This window comes from Oculina patagonica, chromosome 4, assembly GCF_052425735.1.
Source record: "Oculina patagonica isolate OP01 chromosome 4, crgOcupat, whole genome shotgun sequence".
In the NCBI taxonomy this organism is placed as follows: domain Eukaryota; kingdom Metazoa; phylum Cnidaria; class Anthozoa; order Scleractinia; family Oculinidae; genus Oculina; species Oculina patagonica.
Window position 1 is genome coordinate 36,260,313 of NC_135761.1, and position 19,314 is coordinate 36,279,626.

The 19,314-nt window shown below is 38.1% G+C and overlaps 2 protein-coding genes across 2 annotated transcripts in view; one reads left to right on the forward strand and one right to left on the reverse strand.

The window, feature by feature from the left end:
• The first annotated feature begins 8,002 nt into the window (after positions 1–8,002).
• LOC144648387 (uncharacterized) lies at positions 8,003–8,455 on the forward strand. The gene has a single exon (XM_078507964.1). It carries the CDS (start codon positions 8,003–8,005, stop codon positions 8,453–8,455), a length of 453 nt encoding a protein of 150 aa, XP_078364090.1.
• A 5,151-nt stretch (positions 8,456–13,606) lies between these two features.
• The window catches only part of LOC144648388 (uncharacterized), a 71,218-nt gene continuing 65,510 nt past the window's right edge, over positions 13,607–19,314 (reverse strand). Inside the window, exons 23-25 of the mRNA XM_078507965.1 lie at positions 16,883–18,445; positions 15,428–15,813; positions 13,607–13,945 (exon numbers count right to left, since the gene is read on the reverse strand). Coding sequence (XP_078364091.1) covers positions 15,458–15,813; positions 16,883–18,445 — 1,919 coding nt within the window. The 3' untranslated portion in view covers positions 13,607–13,945; positions 15,428–15,457. The remainder of the gene's footprint in view (positions 13,946–15,427; positions 15,814–16,882; positions 18,446–19,314) is intronic.

Consider the following 19,314-nt stretch of genomic DNA (forward strand, 5'->3'; position numbering starts at 1 on the left):
GACGCTCAACAGTGGCTGTTGTCCAACTAACTTTAATTCTGCTTTCACACTTGTTCTGGAAGTTTCAGCCTATGTATAGAATTAGATCGAAAAAAGGCCGAGCAAAAATTATAAGTGCTGTTTTTCAAACAAGACCATGATCAACTAACTTCAATTCTGCTTTCATATTTGTTTTTGAGATTTCAATTTTAATTTCAATTTCAAACTGTCCCAAAAGATAGAATACACCTCTTTACGCATGCCATTGCCATCTGCATTTGACGTTCCCTTATTTCTTGGCGTTCTATAGATGTTCCAATCAATCCATCCATGGAACGTCCGCAGGTGTCATCTGGTGAAGGTAGTTTTGCCACGCTAAATATATGTATAGTTGTTTTTGGCACATACGTCTTTATCAGTTGACAGATTGAGGTATTAAATAAATTATATCACCTCTCTTTGGTGTACTTTAATCTACATTTAGTTTATATCAGACCAGTACAAATTTACACCATTTCATACATTTCTTCAGTTTTTTCCAATTTTCGCTTCTTGTTGTCTTTCTTCTTGTTCTGTTCTTTCTTTTTTCTGTACTTTTATTTGTGTACATTCAAGAGCCATAGTTGGTCATGTACACCTCCACTAGCTTTTCCACATTAGCAAGTTAGCTCTGAACCATTTGCTTTGTGTCCATAAAAGCTATCTTAAGTGGGTAGTAGAATTCATAGTCCTCAGATTTATCTGTTTAAAACAATGGTGTTTTTTTGAGTGACCATGGAGTTTGTTGTGCGGTTTCAACTGGTATGCTATATAAAATATTCATTTAGTATTTGGACTTTTCACAAAGATTTTTATAGTGGAGACTGTGAGCACTGTGTATGCCTCAAAACTGTATATATAAAAATATCTGCATCCTCCCCAGCAACCAGATTTGCCAGAATGTGTATACCCCCTCCCCCAACACCCCCCCCCCCCCCAAACAAATCCAGATTTTAACTACACAGTTCACCAATACAAGCCAAGCAAGATTCCCTACGAATTTGACATTTCCTGTGGGTCCTATAGCATCTTGAATGGTCATCTCTACAGTTTCTTCATGTCCAATTATAGTATAGCATTGGCTCTCAAGGGAGTCCTTGAACTCAACACAACTTTCATAGTCAGCTTTTTTACCGTTTCGTTTGTTAAAACTGTTACAGTTGGGAACCTTTCTTGTAAATTGGAAACAGTACCATAAGTACTATTCTTTTGTAATAGGGTGTCCATCCTTGATTGTTCTTTTCTAAAGCTAAGAGCAAGGAGATTAGCTTTTTGTGTTCTTTTCTTGCTCATGTCTCGCATTCTCTCCGATACTTGAATTTATGCTGTTGTGATTTCCACATTTAAAGCACAAGAGTGTTGCTTAAAGGGACCGTGTCACGGATTTTAGCCAAACTTAGGCATAGGAAATGACCATCAAATTCGTTTAAATGTATAAAATAACCTCTTAAAACAATATTAAGATAACACACAAAATGCAAAAGAAGGTATGGATGGCCAAAAGTGTCGATGTGGGCTTTTGAAATATGGTCCGGCGGAACAGTTTTCAAAGTTAATCTTGTCTGCTTGTAACTTTAATTTATGACGCCCGGGAGACACATTTAGCTGCAAGGAAGCTATGGTTTTGTCATTTAGTATCAAATAATTGATTTCTTTGCAAACATTTAGTTTCATAGCGATTATTTGGCACCATTTAATAACATAAGATTAACTTAGCCGTGACATAGTCCCTTTAATATTTGAACAGGATTTTGAGGATTTTTATAGTACACGTTTGCCCACATTTTAGCTGAGTGACATGTTGGAATAATAACACTTTTTCTACCATCACGTGTTGCAAGCAAGCTTTGGAATGCTGAAGGAAGATTCAGGGTTGTCCTAAAACCTGGAATGCCGGAAACTCGGAATGCTGGAATGCCGGAAACCTGGTTCTAAATGAAAATAAACTGACATGAATAACTATGTTCCGAATTCTTTTCTCAAAACATTTACATGAAGGTCAGATAGTTTTCCCTAATCACTCTCGGAAATTTCGATTTGATCCACATTCAAGTGCTTATTTCTCTTCAGCACGCATTTCTTTTTCATCTCATAGTAGCAATTGTGTGGCTTAAATGAGTAGGTTAGTTCTCCTCCTGGTTTGTGGTACATTCTCAGCTCTTCTCTTCGTAAAACAACATCAAATGGTGCTGGTGGTAGGAACTCTGGTGAGTTGGCTGGCGGCTTACTGTAGGTTGGATTTTTCTGTTGCATTCGTAGCATACATGGATTTTTGTTCCCTGAAGCCAAGTAAGGGTATACTTCTGTGGTACAGTTGGTTCTCCTGTGTTCAATTGATAGGAGTACAATGTACTTATAAATACAATGGCTCGATTTATACTAGAGATGGATGATCCGTCTGGACGAACTTACATTTTAATTAGGCGAGCATTTTTTAGTTCGTGCAATAATTCGTCTGTGTATATATACGGGCAAACAGATGGATTATCGGTCCAGACCAACTATTTTCATAATTCGTCTGCCAAGACGTGTGCATTATGTAACAAAGGGTGCAGCATTTAGTAATAAATCCAACTTACGCATTTTGTAACAAGGGCTGTGCTTATACTGCATGTCTGGGCTTGAGTCGCAATATTTGCCTACGAAGCAGGCGCCTGTGAAGTCAATGCGGGACTTGTAAAGTTACGTTACGTTTCCTTTCATAACAAATGCCATCCATCTATGCGGTCGCATATTTGTAAAGCGCGGCAACGAAGAGGGTGTATCTTTCTACAAGCGTTTATAGAACGAGGTATATGTTGTAGTTTAATTTTTACCTCTGGTTTAAATTTTTTCAAACCAGTTTGAAATTTTTAAACTGGTTTCAATTCATGTACTTGTTTTAATTTTTCCAAATGACTATGGCTATCACACAGTAACATTTGAGTTAAGATTTGCAGTAATGCTTCTTTACCAAGACTGAGGCTCTGCAGTGTCTGACATTAGGGCCATTGTTTATGCTTATTAGAGTTAACCACTTATTTGAGTCATTTGGGTTAAGCACTCAGTTTAGTGATTAGGGTTAAGCACTCATTTTAGTGATTAGGGTTAAGCACTCAGTTTGCTTGCAGTTAGGTTTTATTTGAGGTTAGGGGCACTACACACTAAAGTCACCCTATGCTTTTTCAGCCAGTCACTAAAAGCAACAGGTATTTAGACATTTGATTTTTGTGTTTATTCAAACAAAAATGTAAATCATAAATATTTTACATGCTAACAAAATGCAAAACAAATTCCATTTGTTCAAGATGAGTTCATAATAAATAACTTTTTATGTTCGATTCGAGTTAAATTTGTAAAATCCTCAATTTTCGCAAATTTTGTAAAATCCAGTGCCGCTCTGCTGATGTGTTGTTATTAACATAACAAAGGGCCAAACTTTTTGTAAAATCCGCAACTTAGCGCAGTAACGAAAAATCATAAAATTTGTAAAAACCGTAATTGCGTGCATTTCTGGACATAAGTGAGAAAATAAACTGCAAGAAAAAGAAGTACACCTAGACTTTTACAATATCATATGTGAAGCAACTGCTTTAAAATATTCACTTGCCTTCTTTTCTCGTCCATTCACTCACTTTATTCCACTGCCCATACAAGCGTTTCATCCATAGCTACAATGCAAAAAGGCTGATAGTTGTGTTGTTGCGAAAGTCGGCAGACATGAAGGATGTACAATATCAGTTTATCGATAGCTCAATATGGGTCTTGTTGCGCAGTAGTTGTCTTCCTTCTCAGTGAAAGTCCATTTCAAAGCATAAACTTCTGAAACCAGCCGTCGGTCACCTTAAACAAGTCTTGTTCACCTTCCGGACATCTCTCATCATACAGGTACTTTGCCTTAACCATTATTAGCTTGCGGAAACTCTGAGGCCATTTGCTGTTCGACCATGAATACATTCAAGAATTATTTCTTCAAGGTTATCATCAATGACTATTTGTCCACCTTCGTCAAGACTTTCCCTTCCTTGCCCTTTGCGTTTTTCTTTCGATTCTTTGATTGACTCTTTGTTCTGGCGCCACTCTCAGATACACTTAACATCGACCTTGATGCTACAAGGCTACGACAAACTGAAAGAAAGTTGCTGAAATATTGAGTACTGAAATTAAGAAGATAAAAGAGCGCTATCCGTACTTCGAGCTTGAAATTGAACAGGATGCAATTCGGAAGCCATTACCAACCAAACAAGAAAGAAACTAAATAACGTGTGATTTAAAACTCTTTGAAGCGTTTCCTTGATTTTTGAGGCGATTTGGGGGGGAAGTTGAGTGGGTGTCTTTTAGAGACGGGGCGTTTATTAGAGAGGGGCATTTAATACAAACCTCACACCTCAGGGGAGGCGTTTATTAGATAAGAGGCATTTATTTGAGGGGGGAGGTTTATTAGATCATTTACAGTATATCGGTTGGAAGGCAATTTATTTTTCTTCTACTTGCCATTTTGTGCTTTTAATATTTAAAATGAGGACTGCTGGAACGCGGAATTAGCCAATTAAATTCAAGGATTTATGGCTCCAGACCGCTGAAACGGGGAGCAGGGGGTGGCGAAGTGGTGAGAGCGCTCGCCTCCCACCAATGTGGCCCGGGTTCGATTCCAGCCCGGTGCCATATGTGGGTTGAGTTTGCACGTACACATCGACTCAACGAGCTCTAAGCTCTTCGGTGTCACGTGGGTAAATAAATTACATTTTTTTTTACAAATGCTTCAGAAAAAACCCCCCGATAAATATGATTTGAAAAGGACTAGGCCTTCATTATCTTTTACCAATACTTTACAGAAAGCCTAAAACTGTTAGCATAATTATCTTCTATCATCCTGGCAGGAAGATTCATCCAGATTCTTCACTTCTCAAACTTCACAGAACACTTAAAAATATCTACCTTCTTTGAAGCAGGGAAAATGCGGTTAAAACCCACATATACCAACGAAGGTCTTCTATTAAAATCCCCAAAATTAATAAACAAATTGTTTTTTATATAAATTGATTTAAGGAGGCTCATAACGTTTTCCAGCACTTTCCAGTTCTTATACTTTGATGGGTCATCACTACAAATATTGATCAGTTGCTCCAAAAATTATAATATCAAACAAATGTCCAATTATTGCTGAGTTGTGGTTTTTTTCATTACGTCACTGGTAACTATAGCAACAGCAGAGTATGTTAAAATACCCTTAATTTCTTAATTTTTGCTTCAAGTTCGATTTAAGTGCTTACAACTCAAAAACGAGCTCAGTGACCCCCATTTTTTATGATGGAATAATGATCACCATGTTGAGATAAAACTTTTGACAAAGTTTAAAAATTTATGTATTGCGGGTTCAGAGCCACCTAAAGTGTTCGAAAATTTAACGTGGCTCTGAACCCGCATTACAGAATTTTTTTAAAACTTTGCCGAAAGTTCTATCTTAATATGGTGATCATTATTCCATCATAATTAATGAGATCACCAAGCTCGTTTTTGAGTTATAAGCACTTAAAATGAAAATTAAGGGTGTTTTCAACAGGATATACCATTGCTATGGTAACTTGTAATGTCAAGAAAATAATCACAACTTGTTCACCAGTGATTGGGCATCTGATTAATCCAACACACATGTATCAACTTAAATAGTCACAGTATTGATGCTGAAAAATTTTACTTTGTTTTCTTGGTGTTTAATAGGCATAAAGGGCATTAAAAGAAATGTGATAACCTAGAATAAGGTTTGTTTTTCCTTTAGACTACATTCATTTCGATATATTTGTATGGATATTTTATCGAAACAATAGACTATACCAATATTCTATGAGCAGCAAGCACCTTTTTGTCTTCTTAAAGTAAAAAATTATAACATGAAAACCATTTTAGTCTAAATTAATGCAGGTTCTTATAACTGGGTTTTCATGTGCAATTATAACTACTTATTAACCAAGAGTGAGGTCCAAACGGGAAAATCTCAAACAGAGGCCTTGCAGTATTGACCAAGCGATAGCAAGGTCAATGCGGCAAGGCTGGGGTTTGAGATTTTTCCGTAAAGACCAAATGTTCGAGGTTAATAAGTTCCTTATTATATGGCTTTAAAAATAACGAATTCAAGCGGATTATCACTTTCCATCCGGTGTTGTGCGTGCTTGTCTGTTCATTCATTTAAAACCGCACAAGTCAGGTGAACTAATGGTACTCCATCAAAAAATATATTTACATGTAGTTTCAAGACGAATGATTACTACACAGTCGTAAAAAGTCAACCAAACAAGTTATTTATATAATACAAATTTAGTTTGTATCTGATCTTAAAATCGGTTTAAAAAGGTGGTAAAAAACGTATAAAACTGAATTTTTGGCAACTCTCTGTTACCTTCATCAGAGTTAAAATTGGTTCAGTTTTTGCATAGTAAGTTTTTATACACCGCCGGTCTCTAGGGATGTTCCCAATGTTAAATAAACTTGTGGGAAATCCACATGCTCATTCACACTCATTCACTCATTCACATGCTCATTCACACAGTTAATGTCCTGGATAGAATGTAGCACTTCTAGGAATAGGCGTTGTTGCCTATTGTTGACATTTCTTTCTGGAAATACCTACGTCTGCTCATTAGCCAGTGTCATCACAAACTTAAAGTTCTGGACAAAGTTCAGGAATCACTTCGGCAGAAGTTTGAAGATCGCATTGAGAAAACGCTCTACGGCACTCTAACTCAAGTCGTCAGGCAACGTTGCAAACACATTAAAACGGACGTTGAGAGGAGATATCAGAAGAAACTAGCAAACCCATCAAACTGACAGGAAGAGGCAATTAAGAAAAAGTGGGTTGTAAACATCTCCAACAGAGAACTGGACAAGAATGAAATATCACTCCTTCGAAAAGGCCTTAATTTCGCCATTACGCCAAGTAGTGTACCAACAAAAGAAATACTCGCTTCTGTCGAATCAGCTATCGATGGTCTGCCAAAACAATGTCAGAATATCATCCGAAGTGAAATCTGTAGCACTCTTAAACAAGCACACACCCCGAGACAACAAAATTTAACTAGGGAAGAACGAAAGCTTGCAAGGCTCTTAAAGAGGATGAGAGCGTTTTGGTTATAAAAGCCAAAAAGGAAACTGTACTGTTGTTATGAACAAGACGGATTATGACAACCAAATCCGTATACCAACCGATCACGGATAAAAGGCGAAATCCAACCTCAAGAACAGAGTCAGCCCTTAACAGAAGAAGCTTTTGGATCTCAAAAAGCAGGGAAATTTGACAGAATCAGAGTAATGGAGACTCAGGCCATCCGAGTCTACACTAGCAGCCTTTTACAAACTCCCCAAGATACACAAGGTAAAGCTGGAGCACAAAGAAGACCACTTTACTCTGCCAAAAGAAGCAACGCCTCAAGTTCCAATAAGACCAATTAACAGCTGTATTGGCATTCCGACAAACCAGCTTTCCAAGTCTTTGGCGTCCATCTTAAAATCCCTCCAGAGCGAAAGTGGCTTCCCTGTCAAGAACGCTAAAGAATTTACAAACTTTATAAGCAGCCAAGTAGTAGCCGAGGACGAACAAATTGTGTCTTTCGATGTTGTATCTCTCTTCACTTCAATCCCAGTAGATTTGGCGATAAATATTGTTCAACGTAAACTTGGTGAGACAACTGAATGGAAAGCCCTTACAATCTTAACACAAGCTCAAGTTCTCGATCTACTCTCCTTCGTACTTAACAACAGCTATTTCTCATCTGAAGGAACTCAGTACCACCAAGTATTTGGCTGTGCGATGGTATCGCCTGTCAGTGCAGTGATCGCCGAATTAGTCATGGAAGAAATTGAGAAAAAGGCCTTAGCCTCGGCATCAGTAAAACCGTGCTAGTGGTGCTGCTACGTTGACGACTCTAATGCGTGCCTAAAGAGTGAAAGCATCAGAGTTTTTCATAACCATCTGAATTCCATTAACCCACATATCCAATGCACGATAGAAATGCCAACTACAGGCGCGGAAGGCCAAACCATAGCTTTCCTTGATACACATAATGCGGTATCTGCGAGTGGTCAAGTGAAAGTGGGCGTGTACAGGAAACCCACGCACACAAACAAATATCTTGCCTTCGAGTCGCATAGTCACACGCAAAGCAAACGAGCTGTAGTAAAGACACTAATGGACCGTGGCAAAAATCCTCCCTCGATCTCTGAGTGGAAACAGAGCGAAAACCAACAAGTAATCGGTGACCTTAAAGTCAACGGATACCCCCAAAGTTTCATCGATGGCTGCCTTGTTTCGGCTCAAGAAACCATACAGCCAGAAAACCAAGAGAGTCCAAGGGGTTACGCTTCAATCCCTTACATAAAGGGTGTTTCAATGAGAGTTCGACGTTTGCTTAGGAAAGAAAACATAAGAACCACTTTCAAGCCTGTCAAACATGTACATTTCTAATTTGCATAATCCGTAATCGGCCCATGGGCATTACGGGAGAATAATTCCCTTGCACTTAGCCAATCAGAGCGCACATTATATCGGCTACAAGCGCTAGCCATATAATAAGTGTTATAAATATCTTCATTCGGTCTGGGATCTACTCAATCAATATTAGATACCAAAAAGATTAAGTTAAACCTTTTTAACTTCTGGTGCCTTCACAAGGCCTTTCTAGAGTGATTATTGATGCATTGATGGTTATTTGTCACATGAACTCCAGTGGTATCACACCCTTGTTTAAATTACGCACGACTGAAATGGTCTTTTAAAAAAAGTGCAAATGCAAATTAAATGGATACATCACCTTGTTTTTCTACCCTTATCTTAATCGAACAATTAACAGAACATGTGGTCCCATCTAGATCGATAGAAAGACAACTTTCTATCTATCTCAGGGTATATTGTAGCAAGACAGATTAAAGAAGAAGGGCTATATGCCAAAGTCTTTGCAATTGGTTCTGTATGGTTTATTCTCGGCTGATCTTCAGTTACAAGCTGTGGTCTTCAAGTATTTGAAGTGAATTCTAGGTAACAATGTAGCTCTATTATTGGAATCGCTTAACTTAATTACTGTTCTGCAAGGTAAGGTGCTATTCACATGCGAAAAGAAGGTGTTTCCATGTCCTATCTTTCAAGGGCAAAGGAATTCGAAATGATACCGTATTTATTTGATTAAGCACCCAACCTCAAATAAGCCCCCACCTCGAAAAGGGGCCACCCTGTAGGTAAGAGAAGTTAATAAGCCCCCAGCCTCGGATAAGCGCCCACCTCAAATAAGCGCACACCCTCAAGGTCCAAAAATTTAATAAGCGCCCAGGGCGCTTAATCAAATAAATACGGTATGATGTTTTCTTTGTTCATGAAAATTTTTGTTAAGTCGAAAAAAGAAGCGGTTTCCAAAACATAAAATCAACTCACTAGATCGAAAGCTAATAACTCAATCAATTTTCGACAGAAAGGATTTTAGCTTATTGTTGAGGAAGTAGGTGAAATTTAAACGAAAAATGGTTCAGCTGCAATAAAAAAAACTTGAAGGTGTCAATTCTTGCGAGCAGACTTACTTTTTAATGAGTTTGGGGAAACAAGGTACGCGAGGATTGAACAGCAAATGTGTTCACAGCTGAAAACACCTTCTAAGGAAAGTATTAGTTTTTCAGTGATAAGTAAGCTAATTCCTTAGAATACTTATTGTCCTTAATTTACATTTCTTCTAGAATTCTTTATTTCCGAGTTTTCAGGATTAAAAATACATGTACATAACCATTTTTTGTTTTGAAACTAAAGATAAAATAAGGCCCTTGCAAGGACTTTCTCGACCAGCTAGATTAGTGTACATATTTCAAACTAGTTTTACTGGAAATCAAAACTCTGACAGAAGAAAGAAGAGGAAGCGAAAAAAAAGAAAAAGAAAACCCAGACAAATATAAACCTATAAAGAACCAAAAGAAGGTCGTCGTGTTTTCACACCTACATTGTAGCTGATCAATTCAACCCTTGCCTTTGCAGAAATGAATGGATCTTAAGCGTATATATGTGTGGACACATGTTTATATATATAAACTGTATATGTTCCAACTACAGTATTTAGTAAGCATACAATTTAAATTCAAAAACTTCAGGTTAAGGTGGCTGGATCGGATTTTTTAGTGACGATACCTTTCACTTTTGAGCAACTTGTACGCCACCGTAAACAATCCGACCGAAAATCGATCAGTACAGCTGTACTAAAGAACCATGAAAGTTTCGAATGAGATAAGTTTCATCGAGATCGGAGTAACCATAGGAACATATGACGTCACCACCCATTTTACACCCATAAGTAGGCAGCGATCCGATGTAGGGTGAAAAACAGCGCAATGTTTACCTGAGTTAAGGCTTTCAATTAACTGCCTTAGAATGTTTCAATTATTTTGAAAATCATACATTTCATTATGCACCTCTTCTACTTTTTGAGTGCCAAGTTAAAGAAAATTTTATCGAGTGATTTTTACTTTGCGTTCATTTTAGTAAGCGAAGGCCCTTTTTCGATAAAAGAGCAAAAAAACACTTCAAGAAATCAAATGAAACGATTTCTCTGAGATTTTCTCCCAAGGTAATTAGATAGTACAAGATTCACTTAAGGCCACAATGTTACTTGATCGGGCCTTGTGACCGTTTTCTCAATGTTTTAACACTGCTTTGTTTTTGTTGTATTTTAGCACCTGAAAACTTTATCCAAAATTTTCTCGAAAACGCTCTCACAGAAATTCTTTAAATTTCGCAGACGTTGAGAAAACTATGTCAAGTCCAAGATCTAGAAGCCTTTTTTTAAAATTATCCCTCTATTACAAGAAAATCGGTCTCGTGTAAAATGGGTGGTGACGTCATTATGTTGTTATGGTTACTCCGATTTCGATGAAACTTTCATCTTTCTTTAGTACAGCTGTACTGATCGATCTTCAGTCGGATTGTTTACTGTGGCACACATGTTGCTAAAAGTTGAAAGGTATCGTCACTCAAAAATCCGATTGAGCCACCTTAAAATCCGACCAGAGAAAATCGTGAAAAGGAAAACATGAGAATTCAGATAACTTGCCAGATGTTATGTTTACGAATACAATTCACTTACAAATTGATAAGTGAAACCGACCAATAGACTGTTGTTTACCTAATCAACAAGCTCGTGGAATTATGAGACCTTTATCAACCGGATGACTTCATTATTTCCCTTGTCAGACTCTACACTAAAGTACAAGCGAATAAATATTAAGCGAAATTGTAAAGCAAATAAATGCTTCGAAATCCGACTGCAAAGCGTACGTGGAGGCAAAAGGAAGGCAGACACGGATCATTAATTCTTGTTAATTCCACCAATTGGAGTATTTGTTTGGCTTAGGAAGCTACTTCTTAATTCATTACTGCGGTCCTTTCATCTTACACCTCGCTTAGCTTGAGCTAAAATATCGGAGAGATCAAATATTTTAAAAGAAAAGAAAATCTTATGTGTTTTCTTGTTTTTAATTTTTTTGTTTGTTTCAGGTTTTTAATTTTTTTTGTGTATTTTTGGCTAAGTTTTGTGTTGTATAAGCGTGTAAATATCAAAGCTGAAGTTCGTAGCTTTCTGATGAATAGCAAATAGAGCAAAAACGTATCCTAACAATATGCTTTGAAGTTAAATATTTAACAATTATTCTGCGAAATCGCGCGGAATATCGCCTGATACTTAGCCGACGAGGCCGTAGGCCGAGTTGGCTAAAATCAGACGATATTCCGCAAGATTGAGCAGGATAATTGTTTTATTATTCAACAAATTTTCAACAAAATACATTTTGAAGCTAGAAAAAACTGTGGCTGTGCAGCATTTCTAAGATTTTGGGCGAATCTTGACAACCTACGTATATCGCAGGATATCTGTCATGTACGAATGTCAGATAACAATCACATTTTGACCATATTTGGGCAGCGCGCGCATCTGTTGAATAATAAATGCGGTTATTATGGTAATAGATAAACGTTTGTTTGTCTCACGATGGAGTCACATTGATGCAATGCAATGAGGTCGATTGTTTGCGTGTTGCTATTTGTATCACATTGTTCCTTATTATTCCGATTATAAGGTATTGTTCTCTCATGAGTCGGCTTCATCGATCAGCAGTTGTGCAGTCTTTGATCGTAGGTTTTCATGCTTCGGGAATTTCGATTTCACTGTGACTATTGTTGTTTTCAAGATTTAGTCATGCATGGATTACCTCTTTGACCTTACTTTTGTACCAATGGGGATCACGGTAACAATATCCCAAATAATAAAGTATTATTTCGTTTGTCTCACGACGTAGTCACGTGTGATGGAGATCGCAACGTTTCGACTGCATACTGCATACTATAGTAAAACGCGGTATTGTAAAGTGTCTTTACGAACGCGCTAAACACCTCGTAACAAAACCATCTGTAATCTCCAAGGAGAAAAAACATCTGTCATCTGTTCTTGTATCTAATGGTTATCCTTTTTCTTTCTTGCAGAAGATCACCAAGACTAGAAAACCGAACACCAGTGCTGAACCCATGGCTGAGTTTAAATCTACTGCCGTTCTACCTTATGTCAAAGGTCTTTCCGAGCAACTTCGCCGCTGCCTACGAAAACAAGGCGTACGCGCTGTTTTCAAGTCGGAAACTACACTACGATCACAACTAGTACGGCCGAAAGACGCTGTTGATTCGACTAAGCAAGATGGCGTTGTTTACAGGATTCCCTGTGAATGTGGCAAAGTTTACATCGGCGAGACTGGAAGACCTATGCAAGATAGGATCAAAGAACACGACCGGGACATCCGACTCGCACGCACCCAGACTTCCGCCGTTGCAGAGCATACCAACAACACCGGACACTACCCGCTTTGGAATAAGGTAAAGTTTATTGATCGTGACTCGCACTGGTACACAAGCCGGGTTAAAGAGGCGATTCACATAAGACTTCACCTTAATAATATCAACAGGGACAGTGGAATTGAAATTCCTGAAGCATGGATGCCCACGATCAAAAAACACAACAACAGGAGAACTGTACGACTGCGGACCGCCGAGGGAGCAACAGTACACCAGCATGCAGAACACTGAGGATCGAAATGCACCAATCAAAGCTGTTGAAAACCAACCAATCACAGCGCAGCCGTGTGCTTTATAAGCTAACGCACAACCAGTCGACCTTATCGCCTGATGAAGACTAGCAGTATGCAGTCGAAACATTGCGATCTTCATCACACGTGACTACGTCGTGAGACAAACGAAATAATACTTTATTATTGTACTCTACCACGATGAATAACCACAACATTTTTTATGACAATATCCCAAATGTTTAACTTTATTCCAAGTAGGAATTTGCCTGCCTCGTTGATGTGCTCTGGGACTACGGAAGTTGGTGTATGAGCACACAGTATGTCCCAAAGACCTCGCAACGAAGCCATCAGTTATATCCAAAAAAAAGTAACATTTATCGTCAGTATTTTCTTCAAAAGGATAGCCTCACTTCGAACAAGCCCGCACAGGAATTTAAATCTACCCGTACTATGGTTCTACCCTACATTAAATTCGTTTCATAGGCTCACACGCACTGCTTAAAATCTGAAACAAAAAAACTAAAAGAAGCCCAGTGTAAACAATCGTCCTTACAGCCTAATGAAGATTAGCAGTATAACAGTTGAAACATAGCGACCAACATTTCGAATAAAAATGTTTGTGAGACAAACAAATAAACGTTCATCATCTTTGAGAGAGAAGACCCAGCTAATAAATATATTTCTTAAGTTATAATAAGGCCATCTTTAGTTCCTACGTTTCACTAAATAGGTTCGATTGTTAAATTAAATCGGCTTAAAATTACTTCTTCTAAATAAAGAGTTTTATGGATGCCTGTGTGTCTCATGTCCTCCAGTCTTTTATTAGGTGAGCTCAATCAGGCAGAGCTGTGACCTGTCATAAGAAAAGACTACTTTTGAATATACGACGTTGAGTTACAAGGATAAGTTATACTTTGTTAATTTTAAGCAGGAACTTAAGTTCCGCTTTATAAAGGCCGATTCCCTCTATGGCACGTTCTTGCAGGGAATCATGGTAGTTGTAATCATCAAACCATGCGTGAGACTCGGCAACGATGATTACAACAGCCGTGATTCCCTGCAGGCGCGTACCATAGCGGGAATCGGCTATTGAGCTTGCCAGGCACAAATTTGTCAGCGACATGTTTAGCTGTGTCAAAACCATGCGTCGTGTACACACCAGGCCTAGGAAGCATGAAGCCGGGATGTGTAATGGTGACATGTAGCAAAGATAAAATTTGAATATGTACATGTTATTTGAATTTATGTTGTCTATTTAAGATATAAAATAAGAAAAAAGGAACATGTGCATGAACATACAAATAATAGGTGTTCCACTCTCATTGTCCTTCAATAGTTTTCTCGGTCTTGAGAAGCAGTTGAGAAATAGTGAAGATTGTTTTAGTAATTTTACGTTCAAACCACATTCTTTTGTTAATCGAGTTTGTGTTGTTGCACATACAGTAAACACCCGCGTGTTAGAACCTAGTGGTTTAAAAACCTGCTGGCAGAAATTTGCCATTTTAATACCCCAAAATATACGAACCTGTTTAGCCAAGCAAATTTCAGCAGGTTCTTATATGTGGGTTATAGAAAATTTTTATGAACATTTTTAACAGAACATGCCAAACTGTATTTACAAATAAAGAAAAGACAGATTTACATAGACTGTAATTGTCTCCTTTGGACCTTGCATGAGGCTTGAAGTAATACAGTTATGAATAAATGCTGAATAATGAAGGATCAAACCCATTTTTTTCTTCTCGTACAATCAAAAACTATGGCTCCTCCTTAGAAATTAAGAACCTTATTAAGAACCTACTTAGCCTAAATTACCAATAACTACCCCCAAATACAAGAACCTATTTTGCCAAACTTAGAAAATTGTAGGTTCTTACACGTGGGTGTTCACTGTATCACTAACATTTTAAGACACTGGACATTCCATTGATATATGGTGATGTGTCTCTGCTAAAGTATGGTCATATGTCTCTGCTAAGGTGATGAGAATACTATAAATGTAAAAATTAACATCAAAGAGTTACTTGCTCCCTTGTTTGTTTGGTTCTTGTTGTAGCCTTGCCTTTTACAGGCTAATAAAGCAAAACGGATTTACAAGGCTTGATATGCCACTGGGCAGCAAGAGGATTGACTAATGATTGGGAGGAGGGGTGGAGGCAAAATACTTTCGATATGTTCTACGAGAACGAGGGGGTACAAATTTATTTGTTGTCTGAGGGCGGTAGAAGGTTTTGTTTTCACTAAAACTAGTTTTTGAACTGCTCAAACTTGTCAACCATACAAAATAATAGTTCGTATTATTCCAACTGCATACTCATGCATAGTGTGAACTTACAGTGATTTACAAGCATGTCTTTTCAAATGACTAATTTACAGGGACATCAGCCATTGTGAAAAGCGACTTTAACTCCGTTTGTGTCCCTTGATCAATTTTTTTGCTGCTGTAGTTTACGTCACTACCCACATCATCAACATCACCTTCCTCGTTTTCTTCAAGGGTAATATCAATTGCGCCACTGTCTTGAAAGGCAGTCTGAAGTGTAACCATTTCAAAGTCTCCTGTTTGTAGCTGCGTGTTAAGGACGTTTGTCCCAGCAATCCCCTGAATTTCTCCCTGCAAACTGGTGAGAGGGAGAAGCAGAGCCAAGCAACAAGAAAAAGACCACTGTGGATTTTTGCGCCACTGCATGAAGAAATGATATAGGAACAAAGCGTACTCAACTGAAAGCAAACCAAGAATGAAGCGATCTTAAAACACTATATGGAAGAACTGGTACCAGAATGACAGGAAAAACATCTTCTCTTTATTTGGTCAATAAAAATAATTAATGGCTTATCTATTCCTGGAACTGGTATTGTGTCAAACACTTCGTATAGTTGCATGTAAGAAAAAAGATAACTTTTTATATCGCTCACAAAACAATCGATAAAAACTGGAATTAATATCTGCAAAAATCAGTCATGTTGTGAAAAGCAAAGCTTATATTATTTTCTTGTTCACTGCATCTGACTAAGGCTAAGTCGATGGAATGGCTATTTCTTCTTCAGTAGAACACTTCCTTTCAAACAAATATGTTTCCCAATATGACTGTCTCGAACTATTATAAGATAGCATAAACTCACACTTCAAGTACATTTTTTTATAAAGCATTACTTCTTTCAGTAGATAGAACTTGACCAAACGTCACTGTATGCTTTCAGTTGCAAATGCGAGTTGTCTTTCTGATAGGAAATCCCTGGTCAGTTTGTGAGTCGAAGCAAACCGATTTTTATTTGAAAGGAGATGAAAGTACTTTTAGCGAAGGTAAACTACATCAGGTTTTCCATCGGGCAAATAGCTATTTATAAGCCCAAAAACTGGGAAAAAAGAAAGGGACGCGCCTCTTTGAACGCTTACATGGTATTAAATGATTAACATTGGCGAATGAGGTTAACATTAGCATCACAGTAGAACTAAGGGATAATAGTGTGTTATTAAATTCAAGCCTTTAACCATAAAACCTCTCTGCCAGCGTTTTCAACATAAGTACGTTTGCGTAGGTTTTAGTTGTTAACCATGTAATGTCCACGGGTATGTTTCCCTTGCATAAACGGTCAATTTTAGCATCATTTATTTTTTCACTTTAGTAAAAACTTTTACGGCCAAAAATCACGAATGTCAGCCTGCAAGATCAAACGCGGAACAACTGGCATGCTAAACCTAACTGGCTGTTTGGATTTGTGATTGGCAGGCTGAACATCTGAGCTCGCTGTTAGATTGAACATATTTAAATATTTACTTTTTTCTTACCAACAAGCTGACCTATCACCAGCGAATTTGCTGCGAATATCAGTATCTTAAATAGAAGTGCATCAGTTTCTAGGCCGATCGAGCCTGTTACATATTCTGTGGGAATCTTACTCGCTGCTCCAATAACCAAGTTGACAACAGTAACGGCAAGGGACGTCGTCATCAGCCTGTTTTCCGTCGCGTCTTGTAAGGGTTTTACCCAGGCGAAAAGGAACCCATACATCCCAGCAATGACCAGTGCCAAGCCAATGTAGGACCTGCTCTCTTGTCCTACAAAAATTAGTCCACATGTCAGGATTACTTTACGAGTCATTTCAACAAGTTCCCAATACCACGAACTGGTGTTGTAATTTTCAAAGAGAAAGCGCAACCCAGAAATCATTTCCTTGTTAGAACCGGAATCCTGTGATGTGTCGTCGTCTTGTGTGCCCAACCGTGCTCTTTGTTGTCTCCAAAGGGTGATGAACGAGGCGGCAGGAAGGGCAAAAATATAGGCAGTTGAAATGTATGCCACGACAAGCATATGATTGTATTTTTGCCCTTGACATGGTACGCTATAATCCGCTTTCAGGTACTTGGAACACAAAACTTCTTTGTCATCTCGGCAGATCTCCTTGCACGTGAGTGGCAGAACAGAGGCTGTCTTGTAACATGTGCTGAGGTACGTTACATACAGGAAGAAAAACAAATTCCTGTACACAACCTCCTTGGATTGCGAGACTCTTCTTGATTTTTCATTCTCTTCGAGGTCGCGATTTTTTAAGATGAGCAGTTTATGGACTCCATAAGCAATGACTGAAAAGGAAACCATAGCAACATTCATTGCCATCACTGCAAAAAGGCTTCCAAAGGCATCCAAGTGTAATCCAGGGAAAAGGCACTGAATGGGTGCTATCTGCAGCATGTTCAATTGGAGAAATCCTGAATATTTAGCGATAGTTTCAAGAGAACCTGGCCATTCGATGTATGAGAACACGTCCAGCAAACCATAAGTGACCTGATAGAAGCCAATTACGATCTTTACCTTAGAAAAAAACTTATCCGTTAGAAAGCGTTCTTCTTCCTTCTTAATATTCCTTCTGCTTGACCACACCAAAACGGCAATGATAATCAACACGATGGCCAAAATTATAGACAACTGGCCCACAATCCACTTCTTTGATGGGCATCGTGTGCACAGTTTAAACTGTTTATAGTATCCTGAACTGCAAACACTGCAAAGTGGACCTTCGTACCCATTCTCACAGAGGGAATCTAGACCACCCTTACACGACTCTTCTGCTGGGCACATGTAAGGTGTTGGTATGGGATAAGGGTATTGTACATGGAAGGCATCTAAGGCTGGTGAAGATGCCATCAGATTTTTAATATAAAGATCGTAGCGATCTTTGTACGTCTTGTTTCTCCATTCCCACCAATGACCAGATTTCAATGAAGCGTAGTCATCTTGGCATTTCAGTCCCCCTTGGCCACATTTGAAACATCCTTCGAACATATGGGTCCGATATTGTCCCTCCAAGCATTTACAAGCGCGGTTTCCAGCAAAGAAGTCAGTTTCTGTCCCTGTTGAAAATTTAAAAAAAGCCTGTTATTTGTCAAGGGTAACTAAAGTGTTTATAGATTCAAATATGGAAACTATTGCAATCAAGTTAAATTAATTTTCTTTTATATTTTATAATCCTATGCAAACTGTTTGTTTGCTTTTCAAAATATTTGGGTTTTTAATAGAATTTTCTTGCCTCAGGTTATATACCCAAATCTCTTGGCATCAAATATAACTTTGTACTTTCTAAATTTTTAAATCTAACTTTTTGTTTATCATCATCATCATCTTTATTATTATCACACTTTGAAAATGTAACTGTTGTGGTTTAAATTTATTGTTGGTTTAAAATTTTAAAGCTGGTTTGATTTTTACTTTTTTCTTATTCCTTATCATAATGTAAAACAAAGGGAAATAAAAAATCAAACTGTTAACAAAATTTTGGACCAAAATAAGTTTCAACCACAGCAGAACTTTCATATCAATCCAATGAAGTTAAGGCTGCTGATAAGGTGATTGAAAATGTTCCGTATAGTCCAAACCAGAGATATCCCGTTCCACGCTCTCGGTAGTTGGGGGAGAGTGAAAATTGCGGGCGAGAGAGGAAAAAACGAGAGGGAAGAAGGCAAGCAAGCCTTCTTCAACTCTCGTTTTTTTCTCGCTCGCCCGCGTTTTTCGCTCTCCCCCAACTACCGAGAGCCTGGAACAGGCTAAACCAGAGAATGAACCAGATTATGATTTGATCATTCCTAGCATTTGGGTCTACCGAGACACCCGAAATTCATTTTTCCCTAATTGTCGTAAATTAATTATCAGAGTTTTAATATGAGTTAATAATGTAGGGAAGCACCAAGAGTTCAACTAACAAAAACTGGTCTCATTTCATTAT